Source organism: Falco peregrinus, chromosome 1 (genome assembly GCF_023634155.1).
Source record: "Falco peregrinus isolate bFalPer1 chromosome 1, bFalPer1.pri, whole genome shotgun sequence".
Classification (NCBI taxonomy): Eukaryota; Metazoa; Chordata; class Aves; order Falconiformes; family Falconidae; genus Falco; species Falco peregrinus.
In genome coordinates, this window is record NC_073721.1 from 117101622 (window position 1) to 117119948 (window position 18327).

General features: G+C 37.3%; 1 protein-coding gene across 3 annotated transcripts in view; it reads left to right on the top strand.

Moving 5' to 3' along the window:
• Positions 1 to 18327, top strand: part of ADAMTSL3 (ADAMTS like 3) — a 203300-nt gene that overhangs the window by 89877 nt on the left and 95096 nt on the right. For all 3 annotated transcript variants that reach the window (XM_055811101.1, XM_055811105.1, XM_055811091.1), the window contains 2 exons: positions 11585 to 11712; positions 14083 to 14128. In XM_055811101.1, the coding sequence (XP_055667076.1) occupies positions 11585 to 11712; positions 14083 to 14128 (174 nt within the window). The remainder of the gene's footprint in view (positions 1 to 11584; positions 11713 to 14082; positions 14129 to 18327) is intronic.

Here is an 18327-nt window from a genome sequence, read left to right on the forward strand (position 1 = left end):
TCACAATGGTGAATGAAACTGTTCTCCAAGTGCAGGAAATCAGCTGGAGCCAGAGAAGCAGAGCAAACTTATATGTTAAATTTGTCACAAGGTTAAGCATGAGTAATAAAAAGAAACACTACAATTATATTTTGATTTTGGATCAGTTATGCCATTGCTTAATACCACTCAGAGATCAGCTCGTTGTTAAAAGGGGCAAGAATTGTTTTCTCTGAGAAGAAAACTCATCTTGTTAAATTTGATTTATACCACAGTAAAAAGGCACCATGATCAGCCTGACAAGTTTTAGATTTACTTTGGGCAGAATCAGCTTCAGTCAGACTGCCTCTTAGTTATGGGCTTAATAAGTCTTCTCCTTCAATACGTTAATTTCAAATGGCTCTACACAAAGTGGTATATACTTTAAAAATCGGGGGTTAGAAATAAATCAATAATGCATTTAAAGTTCCAAATTGATAAACTTAATTGTTCTTTACTTAGAGAAAGGAAAATTAGGATTCTTATAATTGCTGTCAGCTAACAATGTGGCTTTAATATTTTTCCATTTGACATTTGTTCTGTTGCCAGGTGTATCTGCTTATGTTCTGTGATCTGCTTTGCATTACTTTTATAGAAACATTACCCTTAAAAGTGCTACATGTAGTATTAAATAGCAGGGTGAGTCGGGAGATATGGGCCGAATCTCTAGCTCACAAATGAGAAGTTTGGATGCCTCATCTGACTGATAAGGTATAAATACCTATAACCAAATCATCAGTCTGGCGCTACTGATAATCTTGTCATGCAATTGACGCAGGCAGGAGTGCAATATCCCAATATCCAGGGTTCTGAATGTTGCAAATCATGGATAAACAGAACACACAGGAAAGACTTTTCTATACAGGCTGCTCTTGCTACAGTTTATTCTTCTGTCAGTATTTCCCCTATAAACTCCTTTTATTCACAGGTTTGGAAGTCAGCCATAAAATTTTGCTTCTAGCAGGAACTTGGCAGACAGTGTCTCAAGTCAGGAAAATTATTTTAAACAAATTTTTTAAATATATGGTATGCATTGGGGCTCTTTTAGAAGTTAGAGGTGCAGTCATTTCTTTCTGAGAAAAAAGATTGGTTTCAGTGGATGATTTCATTGCGAGTCCTTTAAACAAATTTTTTAAAAAGGAAAAAAAGGCGGTTGTAACTAATTAAAGAGAAAATGTGAATTTTCTTTCAAAAGCATGTGTATAGAGATACTGTATGTAAATGTCAAGCACTTGTGTGTTTTGAAGTGATTGCTTTTAGGGTATTGATTTAAATTAAATACATAATTTATCATTGTGATGGGATAAAGTTTGTTTATGATGGTGTAAACTGTAAGGTAAATAGTATGTAACATAAGTAATTCTTAAATGCCCGTATTCCCTCTTTATTTACTTTTCTATAACCTGTCTGTAAGTCTTGTGCATGAGAGTCTTGGCAAGTCAACCCTTTAACAGGGTAATACAGTAATTGATAAGGTTGTGGGAAGAAGTAGATACCATTATGTGAATCTGTTGTACGTCTGGGATCCAGTCATACTCGGATTGCATGTGCATGTCACGTAAGCAGAACAGCCTTTCTTATACTTCAGGGTTTGCAGCGTTAATTTGGGCAAATACCACCAGGAGCACCACAAACCAGCAAGAGTGAAATTTGATGGTGATGGTGGTAACAGCTCCTGGCTTTGTGTTAGGGTCTGTTCTTCTCCATGTTCTCACAGCTTACCTGTGGGCTGGAAAACAAGAAGTTCCACCCTGTGTTCTCCCCTGTTGCTTTTCTCCTGCTTGTAACCTGTAAGTTTAGTACTTTGTTTAATTTTAATCTAGAGCTTCAGTAATTCGTAGCACTCCTGCCATAGTTCCCCTTACCCTGGAATGGTTTCCTCAACTACTGTCAAGTTGGTCTCCATGAAATGAACAGATCAGGAAGGAAATGAGGAGGTCCTAAGCTGGCACAGGTATCCACCAAGAGGAGATGAACCTGGGATAGGTACCTGACCATTAAGAGAAATATTTAGGAGTGTTTTGTTTTGTACTGTTTTTTTTTACATGGAAAGCATGATTTAAAAGCATTCAAAAATATGTAATCACTGAGGTATGATTGCAATTTTATATGGAATCGGAATATAGAAAAAAATGCTGAAAAATAAGCCTCGACAGGGAAGATTTTGCAAATTTGATCTTTGGAAGCTAATGGAAATCCTCTGCTTTGTCACAGGCATAACGCTCATCTTTTTATCAGTGTTAATCTTTCCACTGTATGTGCTGAAGTGATGCAGTTTTTAACTTTGGAGACCAGTTTTAAAAATTGCGTGGAAGAGTATTTAAAAGCACCTTTATTTGGGTGTTTGCAAATATATTTAATAAGGTAATTAAAAAAGAATAATGCCAGATATATTTCCCAGAAATTGGAGTCTCTCTTTCTATTATGCACCTGAGGAATTCTGCACATTAGACTCTGGCTGACCCATCACACTGTTTATGCTGGATGAGGAACATGTGGTGTGCAGTGTGAAGGTGGAAAAATCCAGTGTATCCAGGTGCAAATTTTGAATCAGCATTCTAGTAAAGCTTGCATGAATTCTTACTACATGGAACTTACTACGTGGACTCCAGGAAATATATGGAATGTTGTTAATGCAGATTTAAAGTAGGCCCATACAAGATGTCCTGAAGATCATGTTTTCCCTTTCATACTTTGTACGAACTGTAGACATGCATAGTAGAAAGGACAATGTTTATGGTTGCAAAATAGGAGGTGGAAGAGCTCTATAAGGGGCACTAAAATCCAACTTTGGACACAGAGATGTAATTCTCAGCTGTGCTACTCACATAATGCACCTTCTCCTCCTCCTTCCTGAGGTCAGGTTCTTCTCCACGAAATCGACATAACAATACATAGCCTTAAAAGCTGTATTCAAAAAGTATTTAAGACTGTGTATTGTATTTGTCATGTGAAAATGAGAATGTTTTCATTACATCTGTGATGACTTCTTTGCACAACAAAATGCAAGGACTGTGTATTTAATAATACCATAGTGTGGAGAATATTGTGTAATTAATTATAATTTAAAAATATTTTTATACTTATTAGGACAATTTTAAGTTCTTCATTGGGAATGTTAATATAATTGATGATATTTTCAAAAGGAATATCACGTTTCTTATAAACTATAAAACACCCCATTCCTTCTTTTTTGCTTTTTTTTTAAAAAATCTGTCTTTACATCTCTTCCCAGCCCTGGCAAGTGTTTGCCTCAGGCTGGCTACTGAGAAAGTGGGCAGAGTCCTAAAATTTATATTGCTTTCTTGGTTATATTCCCTTTCAGAACCTCTGTGCGTTTCCCAAGGTCTGTGGCTTTTGGGTTGTTTGCCAGCTACACGTGCAAATCTTTGTTATAATTTTCCAGACCACTTAGAAATGGAGGGAATTGGAGTGATGCTAAACATTTCTCTGTATAGTTTCCATTTTGGATGGGGCAGATTCAGAGGAATGGATGTGTTTTGAAAGTTCAAATTTATATATTTCCAGCTATGTATTCACATGTGCTTTTAAATCTTGGAAGACAACGAAATACTGGAAGCTTGGGAAGCATTTTTTCATATTCTTGATCCTGATCAGCTGTCCTGGATGACTGGACCTAAAAGCATTAGAGCAGCATGGACTTCTTGTCTGACTGTTTTGTGTCACCAAAGCTGGTTATTAGCCTTCCTCCCTGTTCTCAGGACCTAAGATCTTCTCCATGCTCTCCATGCTCTAATAGGGGTGAAATGTGAAATAATATTTACCATTGTAGATAAGGCAGATAAAGGGCTCATGCCTCTAGTTGGGCAAGCGTGAACGAAAACCTGGGCAAATAAGTTTGGATTTTTAGGCGTGTTGCCAGTGATGTGTATTTGTGGGACATGCTTATCAGGGTTTGAAAAAGGATTTTTCTCTTTGCTAGACATTTATCTGTCAAAATAGCAATTTATGGAATATCACCCAAGAAGATGAAACAGATTGTCCAGAGGAGAGGACAGAGGCAAGTGCCTCTGTAATAAAAATGTACCCTGGGACTTCCGTGTAGGTCATCAAGAAGTGTCAGTAGTGAGTAAAACTAGAATTTCATATGGGTTTTTCTGAACTCATCTGAACAATATAGTTAACTCAGAAATTGAAAAATAGCAACTTAATTATGCTTTAATTACATCAGTGTTGATTCTTTTCAGCAGGAACATGTAGGTGCTGTCTTTAGCTGTTGTTAGATGCAGAACTAACTGCAGGAGTTGGGTGTACTAATGCAGTTGCTTTCTGCTTGGAGTTGTCAGGGTGGGAACCACGATTTCTTCTCCATGCCCACAAATTCCATGTTCCCTCTGTTACTGCTCACAAAGAAGGAAGGAGGTGATACAGACTCTTTTCAATGCCAAAAGCCTTAGCTAGCTCATAGGTGCCAAACAGCCAAGCAACATTTCATCCCTTCCTGGATGCCAAAAGCCTCAAATATCCCTGCTCCACCTGCCAAAACCTCCAACTTTGTCCTGACAACTCCTGCAGTGCAGGCCTGTGTTGTCAATATGAAATTTTGCAACGCACTGACAATAGAAAATCTGGATGCCGTATAATACTGGAAAACATGCTGGGATTCGCCTTCAGTTCAGTATCAAAATGAATTACACTGTAAATATTTCCTGTGTGTGACTCTTTTGCATGTTTTATTTTCCAAAACTTGAATTTGAATTTATTCAAAACTGCTGTAGAATAAAAATATATTGTAGAATTCTACTCTGAGAGCTCTAAAGTATATCTGAGCCCCCAGATGTATTCTTTCATGTAGCTGAATAAGTCCATCATTTGCCTTTTGGCTCATTTCTTGCTGTTGATTCTTCTGTCAGTGAGCTTTACCAGCTTGTGTTTCTGAAATGGTCTTTTGTTACCAGGCACAGATTCCGTTTTGCAGTCAGTTCGTAGTGCATGGATACCCTTACACGGTGGCGCAAGGGATAGTTAATGTAACTGAAATAATGTTAACAGTATTAAAACTAATTGTTTCTTAACCACTGCTTAAAATAGCTGCATTTACTCACAAGTGTTTTTATCAGTCTAAAATAATGAATCACTGTTTTTTCTCCAGGATTTTATAATTCCAGATATGTCTTTTTTAACATACAGAATAATATATAATTTATTTAGGTACATAATAAGTAAAAGATTTATTTAACTTAATGACATATACAGTGCACAATTAGGTAATATATAATGCACCCAGCAATAGCAGAAATATATCAGGAAATGTCTTGAAATCTGTCATAATGAAACAAGTCAAAGTTTTTCTGCTAAAATCAGGTAATGCAAGATCTTATTAATAATCCTTATTTGTCTGGAAATAAGGTTTGACTGTTCTTCTATTTAGTTGCCCCCACAACTGAAATCGTTTTTCCTAAATCTTTAATCTAATCTGCATTCTACACCTTACTTAAATTGTACCAAATAGAGGTGTAAATCATTTTTGTATGTGACCTTAGCAAGGAAGGAGACTTCTAGTCTATTTTGTCGCAACGCCATAGACATAACAGCCAGAGTTAAAAGTGAGGGGATACAGTTTGGGGCTGTATAGCATATCCAGTGATTATCTGCAGGTAAATACTTGTTCCTTCAGTTATGCGCTCTGCTCAGGGACACAGTCAGCAGTGCAATTTGATACCTTTTCCACCAAGTGTAGTGTCTGGAAAGAAGAATCTGGGAAATGCATCACAAAGCTACTCAGGCAGGATAATTTCCCTTCAGTGCCATAATTCCTTGTGTTACCTCTGTTTGGAGCACTTGTAGGTATGAGGAGAAGAAAACTGCATAGTGCAGTGCTGTGCATGGAGATTAGTGAACACCGACATAACCTTGTGCTTTGGAAGACTGTGAAAGTCAGGATAGTGTTAATAGTATTTATGGGTTGTGAGAGTGGGAAGAAGCAATAAAAAGGAAATGCTTCATCTCTCTTCAAAATACCATCAAGGATGAAATTCACTCCTGGGAGAAGGGCCAGTACTGAGCTTTGGGTATTGCTTAATTTAGGCCTTCAGTGGGACTGAAGTGGTGTTTATACCCTTCAATAGGTTCTTTCACTTGGATGAATTTAATCTGAAGAATCTAAATTCTGTATGGAGAAATTTAGTTATAAGCAATGTGTTATTAAATAGCAATATGGTAGAGCTGTGCCAATGTAATTCCTTACGGGGATTCTCTTTTGGAGTTTGGCATGTCTTTTCAAATTAATAACAAACTATTTTGATAAGAAGCCATGAGAAAAACCAATGAGCACTCACCCAGAGAGCTGCATTAATGCTAGCATCGTAGCAGTTACATTGGTAAATATTCCTGCATAACCCAAGTCCTTACTTGGGTTATGACAATGTCTTATTTTGAGAGCCACATCACTGAGTAGAGCATTTTAAATACCTGTCCAGCCCTGCACATGGTCTGTGTCGGTAGATGCTGCCCAGAGGTTGCACTGAATCTCTTCTAGAACCTGGCAGAGCTGGGCACCCTGCTCTGGGGAAGTGCTCAGGGGCACATCTCAGGGCAGAGTCCGGGGCAGTTTGTGTTGTGATACGTACATGGCAGGACTACCACCTGGGGACTCGTGCAGATGGATGGAGTGTTGCATCTCTACATTTCTTTCTTTACACTTCTGTTACAATGTGGTTTGTGTTTGTATTTAAAGCGAGAATGTGTGCTAAAAACTCTGGAAAACAAACATTCAAGGTATCAGAGCATTTCTGTTGAGAAGCTGAATCTGTTACGCTGAATGCTAAACATTTACATATCCAAGCCTTATGTAATGGATGTCTGAATAATAATAAAATTGCATAAACTGACCTTCATTCTCTGGCACTGCATCTCCTTTGAAGTCTGCATGACCAAATTCAAGACAATTATGTCATCCTTCATAACAGCCAAACAAAAGTTTGGCCAAATAATCATTTTTCTCTGTATAACAGCACTGTGTTTGATTTTTGTAACGTGTGTCAATGTAGCTGTTGTTATTTACTGGGTGTTACGAGTGACAGTAAAAATCCCCTTCTTTTAGATTAATGATCAGCCCTGGTAACATCTGGATTTCATTTATTTTACCTCAGTGCCCACTTCTACTATACTTGGAGTAGTACATGGCAAGGCAAGTATGGCCTGAAACACACACACACACACACAAATAATTTGCAGAACGTGGTGTTACAGTATGTGCCCATATGTGACAGAAGCGAAACAGAACCCTGGACAGAAGGGAAACTGGCACTAACATTTCCTCCCCTGTCCAAATCTACCAATGCCACACTTTCAGTAAAATTCTCCATGTAAAAGGCTGTCTCTGTCAGTTAGGGGTTGTCAGCAGAGACTCAGGTTGCACGTTACTGGGCCTCAGACCTTGAGGAAACCTTGGCATACTGTCATCTCACTCTTTGAGACTCTGCCTATATCACCAAGTGCTTCAAAACTTGTAATTTATTTTCCTCCATCCCCTGATTCAAGTGATCCTTGCCCAGGCCCATGTACTGTGTCACGACTGACTTTTTTTTTTTTATTTTTTTTACTTTCAAAATACATCCAATAGATCGGGATGAAATAATTTGGAACTACCTTTATCATATAAACAGGATTAATTTCTGCAGAGAACATTGTATATGTTCTCAGATATTGCTTGCATCTAACCCTGCATTCATATGGGATGCTTTTAGAATGTATACAACTCCTGCTAGCGTTGCTGGATCCAGTGGAAATGTGACGCCTTTTGCCATCTAGTTCTACGTAAGGAGCAGCAAATCATCTAGGTTTATAGCTGGTTTAAGTTATTTTATCTGGATTCACTACAGCACTTGTGGCTTTACTTGATCACGTTACATCATGGGTGTGCATGCACACATTTATGTATGTGTAGGCACATACGTACTTTCACAGTGAATATGCTTAATGTATGTGTTGCACTTCACATGTTGCAAAATTAAACCACTAAAGGAAAACCACTTCCATTCTAATATGGTTCAGCAAAACTTCATTGCTGAACCTTGTTAGAATTATGACTGAAGACAATAAAATCATGAAAAATTGAAGTCAAGAAGCAAACCACGAATGCAATCCTGAGGTACAATAATACCCTTTTGTGCCCAATTGCAATTAGCTCTTGATTTAATTCTTAAATGAGCTTCCAAGGTTTTGTTGGTTTAAATTATAATGTTGATAATCTTTTCTTTATTTTACTTCAATTTGGTACCATGGTGTAGACAAATGAAATATGTAGAGTTTATGAAACCAGACAGCTAGTAAATCAATATTATTTTACTAGTAAATTGCTAAGCCAGTGCAAGCTGCTTTTAATTCTTTCCCATGGGACAAATAGTTTGAACTAGCTAGAGTTTAAATCAACACTGTGGGCACTGAATTAGTCAATGATTCTGAAGAAGGCTTTGTTGGCATAAACTTCTGCTTTGATCACCCTAGTATTTACAGCTTTTTAATTAGATACAGTTCAGAACAATGGCTTTTATCAAAGCAGTTTGGTAAGTGAACAACTGGACATTGTTTAGGGCTTTAGAGGACATTCTGTCTGTTAATATCATGTGGCTGGTTTTAATACAATAATGAAGTTAGGATTATTTTAGGCATTGTCACTGCTTTGTCAAAAGAAACTAGCTATTCTGGAAAAAGAGAGTGGCATGTATTGCTTTTTTTAATATCATAAGTTTAATCATTTCTCAACGTATTAAAAAACAATCATTTGCCTTGGGATTACAGAGGACAAACTTTAATTTTGCACTCATAAATTTGAAATAAGTGACTTTTGTTCATCTTGACTCATTTTCATGTGCTGAGTGATTTGTTGGGAAGTGCTGAGCTCTTTTTATTCAAGATTAAAGGCAGTTGGTTCCATTTTCAGTGTCAGGCTTTTCAGAATTGGCTTCTGATATAAAGTATACCCAACGCCAGTGTGAAAATTCCTCGGGGATCTTGGCAGAGCTGGGCTCCATCGTTTCTGGAACGGTAGATTGGCCTAAGTATGCTTTTAAAGCTTTATAGTAAGTGTTTGTAAAATTTGTAAAGTTGTGGGAGCAAGAAAGTTAAGGAGCCACTGATGTGTTTAGACCAACTTCTGTAGTCTAGCGTTCAAACGGAGATAGCATATTCTCTAATTCACAAGTAGTTTTTTTTATAAGCTCAAGTTTTTTTTGAGGAAGGGGATGGAAAAATTTGGAAATTGCCAACGTTTCTGTTAGCTGTTTAACTATGGGGAGTAGTGCTATTATACTAAATCTGCCTACTCTTAATGCCTTTAAAATGTGTTTGAGTAGTCCTTAGTTCTGCTTAAGTGTAGCTAAGATTAACTGTTTGCCCTTTGGGTTCCTAAAATGATGCTTGTTCAATAGTTATACTTAAAACCGCGGTGTGAATGCATCCTAAGTGTAACAGCTCATTCACAGAAATGGGCCAGTTTGCTCAAGTTCTGGGTCATTTTAATTAATAAATTAATTTTTTACTATGATATTTAGGAGGAAATTCCTTGGCCTACACAGCCCAATATTGAGGTGTATTCCTTGTATGGTGCTGTTTTGAAAATAGCTTTGGTTTTATTGTTTGCCATTTTTACTTCAAGCTTGGTAGGTTTTTATCTGAGTCAACTTTCTTCATGGCTGAAGATTTGCTGACTTTATCTGTAGCACTGAATTTAAGGGGAGTTATGTATGTATTCCCCCCTTTGTACCATAAGATTTGAATTAGACATCCCTCACTTTCAAATCACTTTTGTAAGGCATTTTGGAAGAAAATGGGATTGAGTCTTGTTCTCATGAGTTTACTTACTTACAGAAAATATGGATTAAAGTGTTTTCATCTGGTTTAGTATTGGGACATAGTCTAATCTCTTGCACTTCTCTGGATCTAGTCGGTCAGGAAAATCTTTTTAGCGTTTTAAGCACTTATGAAGACTTGAATGTTTACTTGGGTGCAGTTTATTTATTCATGTTTTTATCTCTTTGCCTTATGTTTGCTGACAGATAGCCCTTTGGTTGGTGTTTCTGTGCACTTGTTTTCTGGGAGGGGGAGTAAAGATTCTGAAACACGATTTGATTAAATTGTGTCTTCCTACGCTGTCAAAAAATATAGTGATGTGAGTATAACGCCTTTGCTTGGAAGCCCACTGAAGTTCATGGGAATAGAACTCTGGCTGTATAAATAGTTGTTTCATTAAAGCTTGGGTGAGCTCTTCATGTTCTCCCATTTGTGATTGTGTTGGGGCAGAGTAAGTATCAGTCAGTGTTCTCTGTCACCTGAGATAAATGACTTGCCGCCTCATTTTTATCTACAATATGAATTTCATAATGATGTTATTAGCTGTTACGTTATGTTTGCAGTAGTCTTATGTGCAAACTATCGCCACGGTGATTAGAGAAATGGTGTTTACATCTCAGTCTGGGTGTAATTTAAGATTCTAAAAATCTTAATTTTTTAATGATAACAGGCCCATCATAAGTCTGACAACTCTTAGGGGATCACTGTTTTGTTATAAAAATCTGTGCATGATTTTTCAAAAGAGAAATTTTAAAGTTTGGAGGGACAGACGAATGAAAGTAGGATGTAAATGAAACAGCTGCTCAAGAATTGCAGCAAAGTGAGAGAAATGCTTGGGGTAATTCTGAATCTGATTTTTCCTATGCTTTCTTCATGAAGATCATAAACCAAGAAGTACTCTCTTAAAGCAGGACATTATTGAATAATTTGATTCATATTACATTCTAATATTGAACTATTGTGTTAAGATACCATGTTCTAAAATGTCCTGAGAATTTTCACTGGGAAATGTCAGTTGTCTTAAACAGGATATAACGCAAGTGAAAAATGACATTTTAAAGACATCAAGCAGAATTTTGGGTTTTGTCACAAATCATTCATTTTTATGTTTGTGATGTCTGGTAATGTTTTTGAAGCCTGTGTGAGTGAGTTTAAGCTTAAATCAGTGTTTGATTGCTGTACCCTAAAAATCACTCTTTTAGCCTTTTCCCCCAGTCTCTTTCAAATTAATAGCACTTTTTGTAATTAAGTTGTATTCTTGTTTTGCTTCCCTGATTGCAGTTCCGTGTGTGCACTTTATGAAAGATTTGAGGTGCTTAATTTCTGTACTAAACTTGAGGAGGTAAAAAGAGACTTCAGTCCTCTTGTTAGTCCTGGATATGAAACTCCTTTGATCAGGATTTCAGAAAGCCCAGCAGCCCGCTCAGAACACGATGCCTTGTCTGGCTGCTTGAGATCAGTTGTGTAGTTCCTACGCAGTGTGTCGGACGTAACGTATGTTGGGAATGACAGCGTATTTGGACATAGCGGTCCTTTGGCAGAAGGCAACGCATCAAACATACTGTATCTTCAAAGACTCTGCTTCCTTTCCCATGTTACTATTCTATATTAAAATAGTACATGAATTTGAGATACTGTAAATAAGCAGCAAAGTAACGTACTTGAGCCTATTAATGCCAAGCAGTTAAACATGTACCAAACACATCCATTTTTTTTCTCCCCCATGCGCCCCCCTCCTTTTCTGTTTTTGTAGACCTCCAGAATTACCCGCTCTGATGAAGATAAGGAAGGCTCCTGGGATGCCTGGGGGGCCTGGAGTGATTGCTCACGGACCTGTGGCGGGGGAGCCTCCTACTCGCTGAGGAGATGTTTAAATGGCAGGTAAGCAATGAGCTCGTGTATTTATTCTTCTGCAGCTCTTCCATAATTCCCTGTCCTCTTCTGGTGTCTACAGAGATGCGTTGCTGCTTCTTTATCTGGAACCAAGCGCTGTGGACAGATCAAGTTTTATGAAATCCGGCTTTTAATATATTTCTGTTATGTTAGATAAATATCTTAGCCTTCAATTCTGACAGAACTTCAGCATGCTATTAAATATGTTTGTGAAATAACAACAATGATTTATCTGGTACAGTCAAGTATTGAGAGGAGTCCCTGTCACTGGAATATAAAGTGAACGGTGAGTTAACCTGCATACAAATTAGCCTTCCGTGTGGCTCTTCCATGTCTTCCCTGTAGTAAAAAACAAGTGACTTACTCCACACATAAGTGTATCAAATTCTGCTTTCTGTTAGGAAGCTTTTTCTCTGCCAGTTCTCTCAGTGCACTAGTCCTGGTGGCCATATGTTTTTGTGGATAAGCCTTAGTGTAGCTTAAAGAGAACAGTGTATGTGGTGAAAACAATTTACCTCAGCACAAAGCTGGACTAATGTAGGACTTGTTGCTACAATCCTAAAAGTAGGAGTAATGCAATAGGCCTGTAGTCAGGCGAGAAGAGATCCCAACCAGCTTTGAAGCATCTGTGCTGGCATCCATACTTGCTGGCTTTACTTGAATTATTCTTGAACATTTTAAAAATTGCTGATTATACTTAAATTTCTGGTTTGTTGAGATTTTTTAAGTTAAATGTGTTGTCACCCAGGAAGTAATTTTTTCTTAAAAATGGCTTGTAGAGTGATACGCTAGGTAAGTGCAAACTGTATGAAATACATGGCTAAAGATGATTGTTTAAAACATTTCCTGTTTCTTTTAGTGCAAAATGCACAAAGATCTTTAAGAAAAGTAATAGTTCCAGAAAGAAGCCGTGATATTCTACCAGTGTGTTAGGGACTGTGAAATGAGCTCAATAAATTGTAGCAATATAAATTCCACTGTGGTTTTATTAATATTTTTAATGTGTTCCCCTTCTGAAAAACATGTGTTTTCCATACCTTGACAAATATGTAGCTTAAAAGTTTTTTTTTCTGTGTTTTATTGTTGTTGTAATGTCCAGGAAATGCGCAATTGTGAAACAAAGTTTTCACATTTGTATGTATCATAAACATTTTTAACTTGCACATTGTGATGCAATCGTTTGTAGCAAAAGATTGGAAATTTGAGACATGTAATACCTTGAGCTTGGAGAGTTGTACCTTCTGCTGAGCTGCTTGAACTCTTGCTCCAGGCATCTTGCTTTTTCCTTTTCAAATGGTATTTTTCAATCCCTCACATATATTAAAGAATTTTTTAATATTTGCAATCAATTTTCTTGCAAAAAGTGGGAAATTTAGTCCAAGAGCTGTAAATTACCAGCTATACATTTGTGCATTCTTTAATGTAAGGCAGGTCTTTTTGGTATGAAAGGATTATTCGAAAACACTATTTCTGATTTTAGAGACACCACTAATTGTAATTTCCTGTCAACTTGTTTGAAATATGTTTTCAGTTCCTTCAAGGGCTTGATTTAGCCATTCTTACAGAGAGTATCTTACACGGTGCAGAAGTGCTGGCCAGTTATTGAGAAGTTTGGCAAACTGGGTCCCTGAGAAAAAAAAAAAAAAAAATCCACACACACCCATATTTATGAGACCATAGTAAATAATCATGACTTTACATGCCCGTTATTTTAGCTACTAACAACAGACTTTGCTGAGGATCTGAATTGCCTGGATTTCAGCATTCATATGCATTGCGCACCTTAGAAATGCATGCAGTCATGAGAAATAGATTTCATATAAAGTTATGAATTCTGCTCATGTGGTGGTGGGTCAGTAAAATTACATGCTGTTTTTCAAAAGGGTTACATTGTTTTTGGGGGAGAAAGGAAAGATTTGAGGCTGTGTTTTCTTTCCTAGGAGAAAGGGAAATCAATACTCATTAGCCCTGTGCTTGATTAAAGGATTGCTTAGGTATTCCAATCCTCTTTTCCTCTGGGTTACATCTCCCAGATTAGAAATAGCTTTGCTGCAGTCAGAATAGATCAAGTTTAGGGATGCCTTGTGAAATCTTTTTCACAAAATAAATGTGTTTTTCGTAAGGTTTGCAGTAAATTGGGCTTACAGGGAAAGCCACACGTTCTTTGCTGAAGAGAGACAGCAGTGTAACCTGTCGAGTCCCCAAATCCCCTTTGTATTTAAACCTTGTGTTTTGAGTCCAAATTATGGTAGAGCAGTAGCAATAAAAGTCTAATTTCCAAGAGAGTAACTAGCTGTAAAACAGGCAGGGTTGTGTTTTGCTGTTATGCAGTGTAACCGTTTTTACCCTGTTTTTCAGGAACTGTGAAGGTCGGAATATTCGATACAAAACCTGCAGTAGTAATGTGAGTCTGGCCTTTAATCCCATTTTGCTTATTCAAACAATGTGTTAAAGTTTAAGAAATGCTGCTTCTTGTTTAAAACCTTATGGTGCATAATTTTCTTTCCATCATTATTACAGTTTTTAAAGATTTCAGTCTGCATGACACCATGAGGTCTCAAATTTAGGCTTCCCAAATGGACTTTTCTTTTGAAATTATAGTGCCAATTGTGATTCAGAATGTTTTATATCATTTATTAGGAAAGTTACACATTTTGGAGGATTAACGAATCAGTTCTCATCTTAAACTAGCAAGTGCTTTTCCTGGGGGTGCTGCCTTTCAGACATTAAAAGTGAGCTCCTGATCCTTTGTGATCATTAATGATACAGTGGCACTCTTCACATGAGCAAAGAGGTTAACCGCCTGTGTCCCTTTCAGATCTTAAATGGGATAATTACTCCTTATATTCCCTGTTTGCCTAAGCCCAGATTTTTATATGTCCATATGCAAAAGCATGTGTATTTAGGTACACTGGCATAGATGATTTCCATGACTGAATGTAAAGCTGGAGTTTTGACTATACAGTTGCTGTTACTGTGATGCAATCACATTTTATTTTTACAGACACGTTTTATGAAAACCAGTCACATACAACATACTTCATGACTTGTGCTCAACTGATTTGTAGCGATGCTTTGTGCTGTTTAAACAGCTGCTGCCTTTCACCCCAGATGTTGTAGTCCCTTCAAGGTGTGCAGCTCCTGCAGGACTTTGCGATACCAGTGATCAACAGAGCATGTGTACAAGCACAATAATTCAGGATGGTTTATGGTCAGCAGTCACCGCCTTGCACAGGTTCCCTTTCTGTACGATGTAACATTCGTATAATCCTATTCCAGAAGAGAGAGATGGTAGATAAATAATTAAAGCAAAAAATTTTTTTTTTTTTTTAACTGTAGTGCATTTGATTAATCTGCTTCTGGCTCTGGGAGAAAGGCAGCAATTTTCACACAAATAACCCTTAAAAGGTGAGGCCCGCAGTTCCCTTGGGTTGAATTATACCCAGGCAACAGCAGGTGATACTCATGTCATTGCCAACCCTGTGATTTCTGCCAGCAGCAGGCAGCTGTGAAGTATGACAAGTTCTCCTTAGGAGGCCTGACACTGGAAGTTGCCCAGTAAATATGTTGAATCAGTGGATCTCCTGGGAGAACTGGCCATTCCCACTCTCCAGTTTGCCACACCTACAATTTCATGTGTGCCAGTTGGCTTCTGCTCTCCTCAAGAACAAGGCTTGCTAGCACCTTGAATTGCTCTAACACTCCACTCCTCAGTGTTGGATGGATTTTCCACCACAGCGGCTCACAGCCGAAGTTTCTTCTGGCAGAGCTAGTGGAAGTGATTAATGAATCAGGCCCAGTGCATGCAAAACTCAGATTCTGGAGACAAGCCCTGTCACTTGCCCTTTCAGAAGAAAAGGCCTAGCAGCTCTGACCACAATGTCCTTAGCTCATAAATAAAAATGCCACATGCAAAAAATACCTTAATCTTGTAAAGCTGTCTGATAAGCTAAACTGCAGCCAGCCAGTATATAAGCAATAAATAAACTGCCACTGTAAAATCTATTTGTGACATTCCTTATCTAGTTATCTAGCTGTATGCGCTGTATACAGCCATATCTCTGACTGCTTGATCCCATGCACTACAGCTTCCTGTGCGATGGCAGAGACAAGCCGAGGTAGTGTACCGTGTTATCCCAGCCAAAGGACTAGAAAACTACCCAGTGGGCAGAAAAAGGAGAAAGATGAGATCGGTTTGGACATATTTTCTGTAAGCAGAGGTCTACGTGCTTTTAGGATATGTAAGAGCAACTGTGGATACTGTTCATTGTAAGGGCTATTCAGTAAAAATCTGATGGCAATGAAGGCACTTTCTGCTTCAGCATAGAGAAAATTATTAAAGATGATTACCATATCCTTTCTCAACTCCCAGAGAGTTTTTCTGAAGTCACTGGGGCCTGTTTTTTAACTTTAGGACTTATTTTAAAGCGATAAGTGGCAAGCATCTTGTATGTGAATCTGTTTGAATTTATGATGATTCAAATGTTAATTTCCAGACAGGAAGCTGCCTTTACAGTTCTGCTTTTGGGGCATGTCTGAAAGGGATCAGGTTTCCATTTCAGTTTAGATACAGCCAGAATCTCTCAGGAATGGTTTTTCCTAGATTATGGATCAGATAATAGAGAACTCCTGAGAGAAATGTATTTCATGAGAATTCCACCATTAATAAAGTTGATCTTTGAATTTGGTGTCATTGAATTCAAACCCAGTATTAGACCTGACTTAACCTTGAAATGGGAGCTTGCACCTAATGTAAACCTGGGGCTACTAGGCCAGTTTTGTTTCAAATGATATTATTTTCCCCAAAGCATTATTTCTAATGAAAGCTTCTTGCTTTAGGAGTAAAATTTTAGTTTGAAAATTAAGAGTTTATACTAGTTTCTTTCCATATTAGTAGGTATTATTGTTAACCACATGAGACATTCATTATATATATACTGTGTAAAGCTGTCTGCAAATGTAATTTTGCTACATGATACATTACACCACTAACATCTATATTGGGGAGTACAAATGAAGCACAACTTAATATGTGTGTCATTCTAATGAAAAGAACAAGAATCATTTTACCAGAAAATTGGTTTCATCTGGATTTGTAATAGAATAGTAGTAAGTTCATTGAACTCAAGCATAGTTCCAGAATAATATTAGTGATATTTCAATCAAAAAATTAATTCAAAGTCTTAGCAACAATATAATTGCTGCGATTAAGGCATATGTATAGCGTGCTTATCTTTCTGTCATAAGTGAGATGCCAGGTGCATGATTTCCTAAAACTGTGTGTATGCTTTCAGCTTTCCTTACAGAAACTTTAGAGAAATAAACTATATAAACTATTCATTATACGCTGTTCAATGAGATTTTCAGTCTTTCTTAACCCCCCTTTTTTATATTTCCATTTTTGTATATACTGTTACATTCTAATGCTATGATGTGCACTATATGGAAGTGTTTAAGATAATCCTTTAGGGTCCTATTCATAGAACAAGTTATTTGGGCCATTTCCCCATAAATTTCACATTCTTACGTGCCAAAACATCCCATTTGCCAGCGTGACTCTTCTACAGTAAGAAAAAACACTATATTGTAACAGATTTCCCTATGTTTAATTAAATTATGAACTTCTGTTATATGCAGATAATGCTCACACTTGTTCAACGTATTCATCAGATTATTGTCCCAACATGCTCATTTAGCCTATTCAGAAAATCTTGGCTGAACTGTGTCTGCTTTACTTCTGTAATATTTCACCCTGAATTGCATAGTTTCTCTCTAATCTGTTCATTTATTTATTTATTATATATTTATAATATCGATGCACCACATGGCTCTCGTGGGTAGGGTGGTTTCTAGCTCAGGTATCTTGATTTTTACTAAGAAATGGCCTAAAAATTGCATAGGAAAAACATAGAACCTGAAGCTAATTCTAAAAAGAAAACAAAACAATGACTTCATCGGTTTTGGCTAGGTTTCAACAAAATGAGATTCAAAGAATAAAACTAGACAAAGGGCTAGACTTTCTTTGGTGTCATCATTTTTACTGGGAATTTTCTTGCCTTCTCTTTTGTGCTTTTTTCAGTGGAGTAATTGTTGGCAGAACTCACAGGGTCTGATGCAACCTTCATATTTTGTACATGAATGTTGCCTACAAAGACACAGATTTCCCAGGTTAGCTTTGTTTTCAAGGCCTGAGTGCTCACTGCCAAAATTCAAATAATACATTTCATAAGAAGCTAGCCCTTGAATGCAGTAGTTTTTAATCATCTGTCACAAAAAGAATTGGAATATATGTATCTCCGTGTGTGTATTTTTAACCTGCATGGTAGTTGTGTTTGAAGCATCTTTTTCAGATCTGTCTGTCTAATAATAAGTTCATAAGTCACGTCATAAATACACTTCATTCCACTACAAGATCTGGATGTGGTTATTTTGCCAACATTTCCATGTATTAGACCTCATAGATAAGTTTTCAGCTCCCTGTGTAGTGTATGAACCTACAAACAGCCTTGCTTCAGTTCAGTGGATTTGAGTGTTAAGACAAAAGCTATTGCTGAAATTAGGAAATATGAAAAATCCTGAAATTAGTAGCAAAAATATTTAACA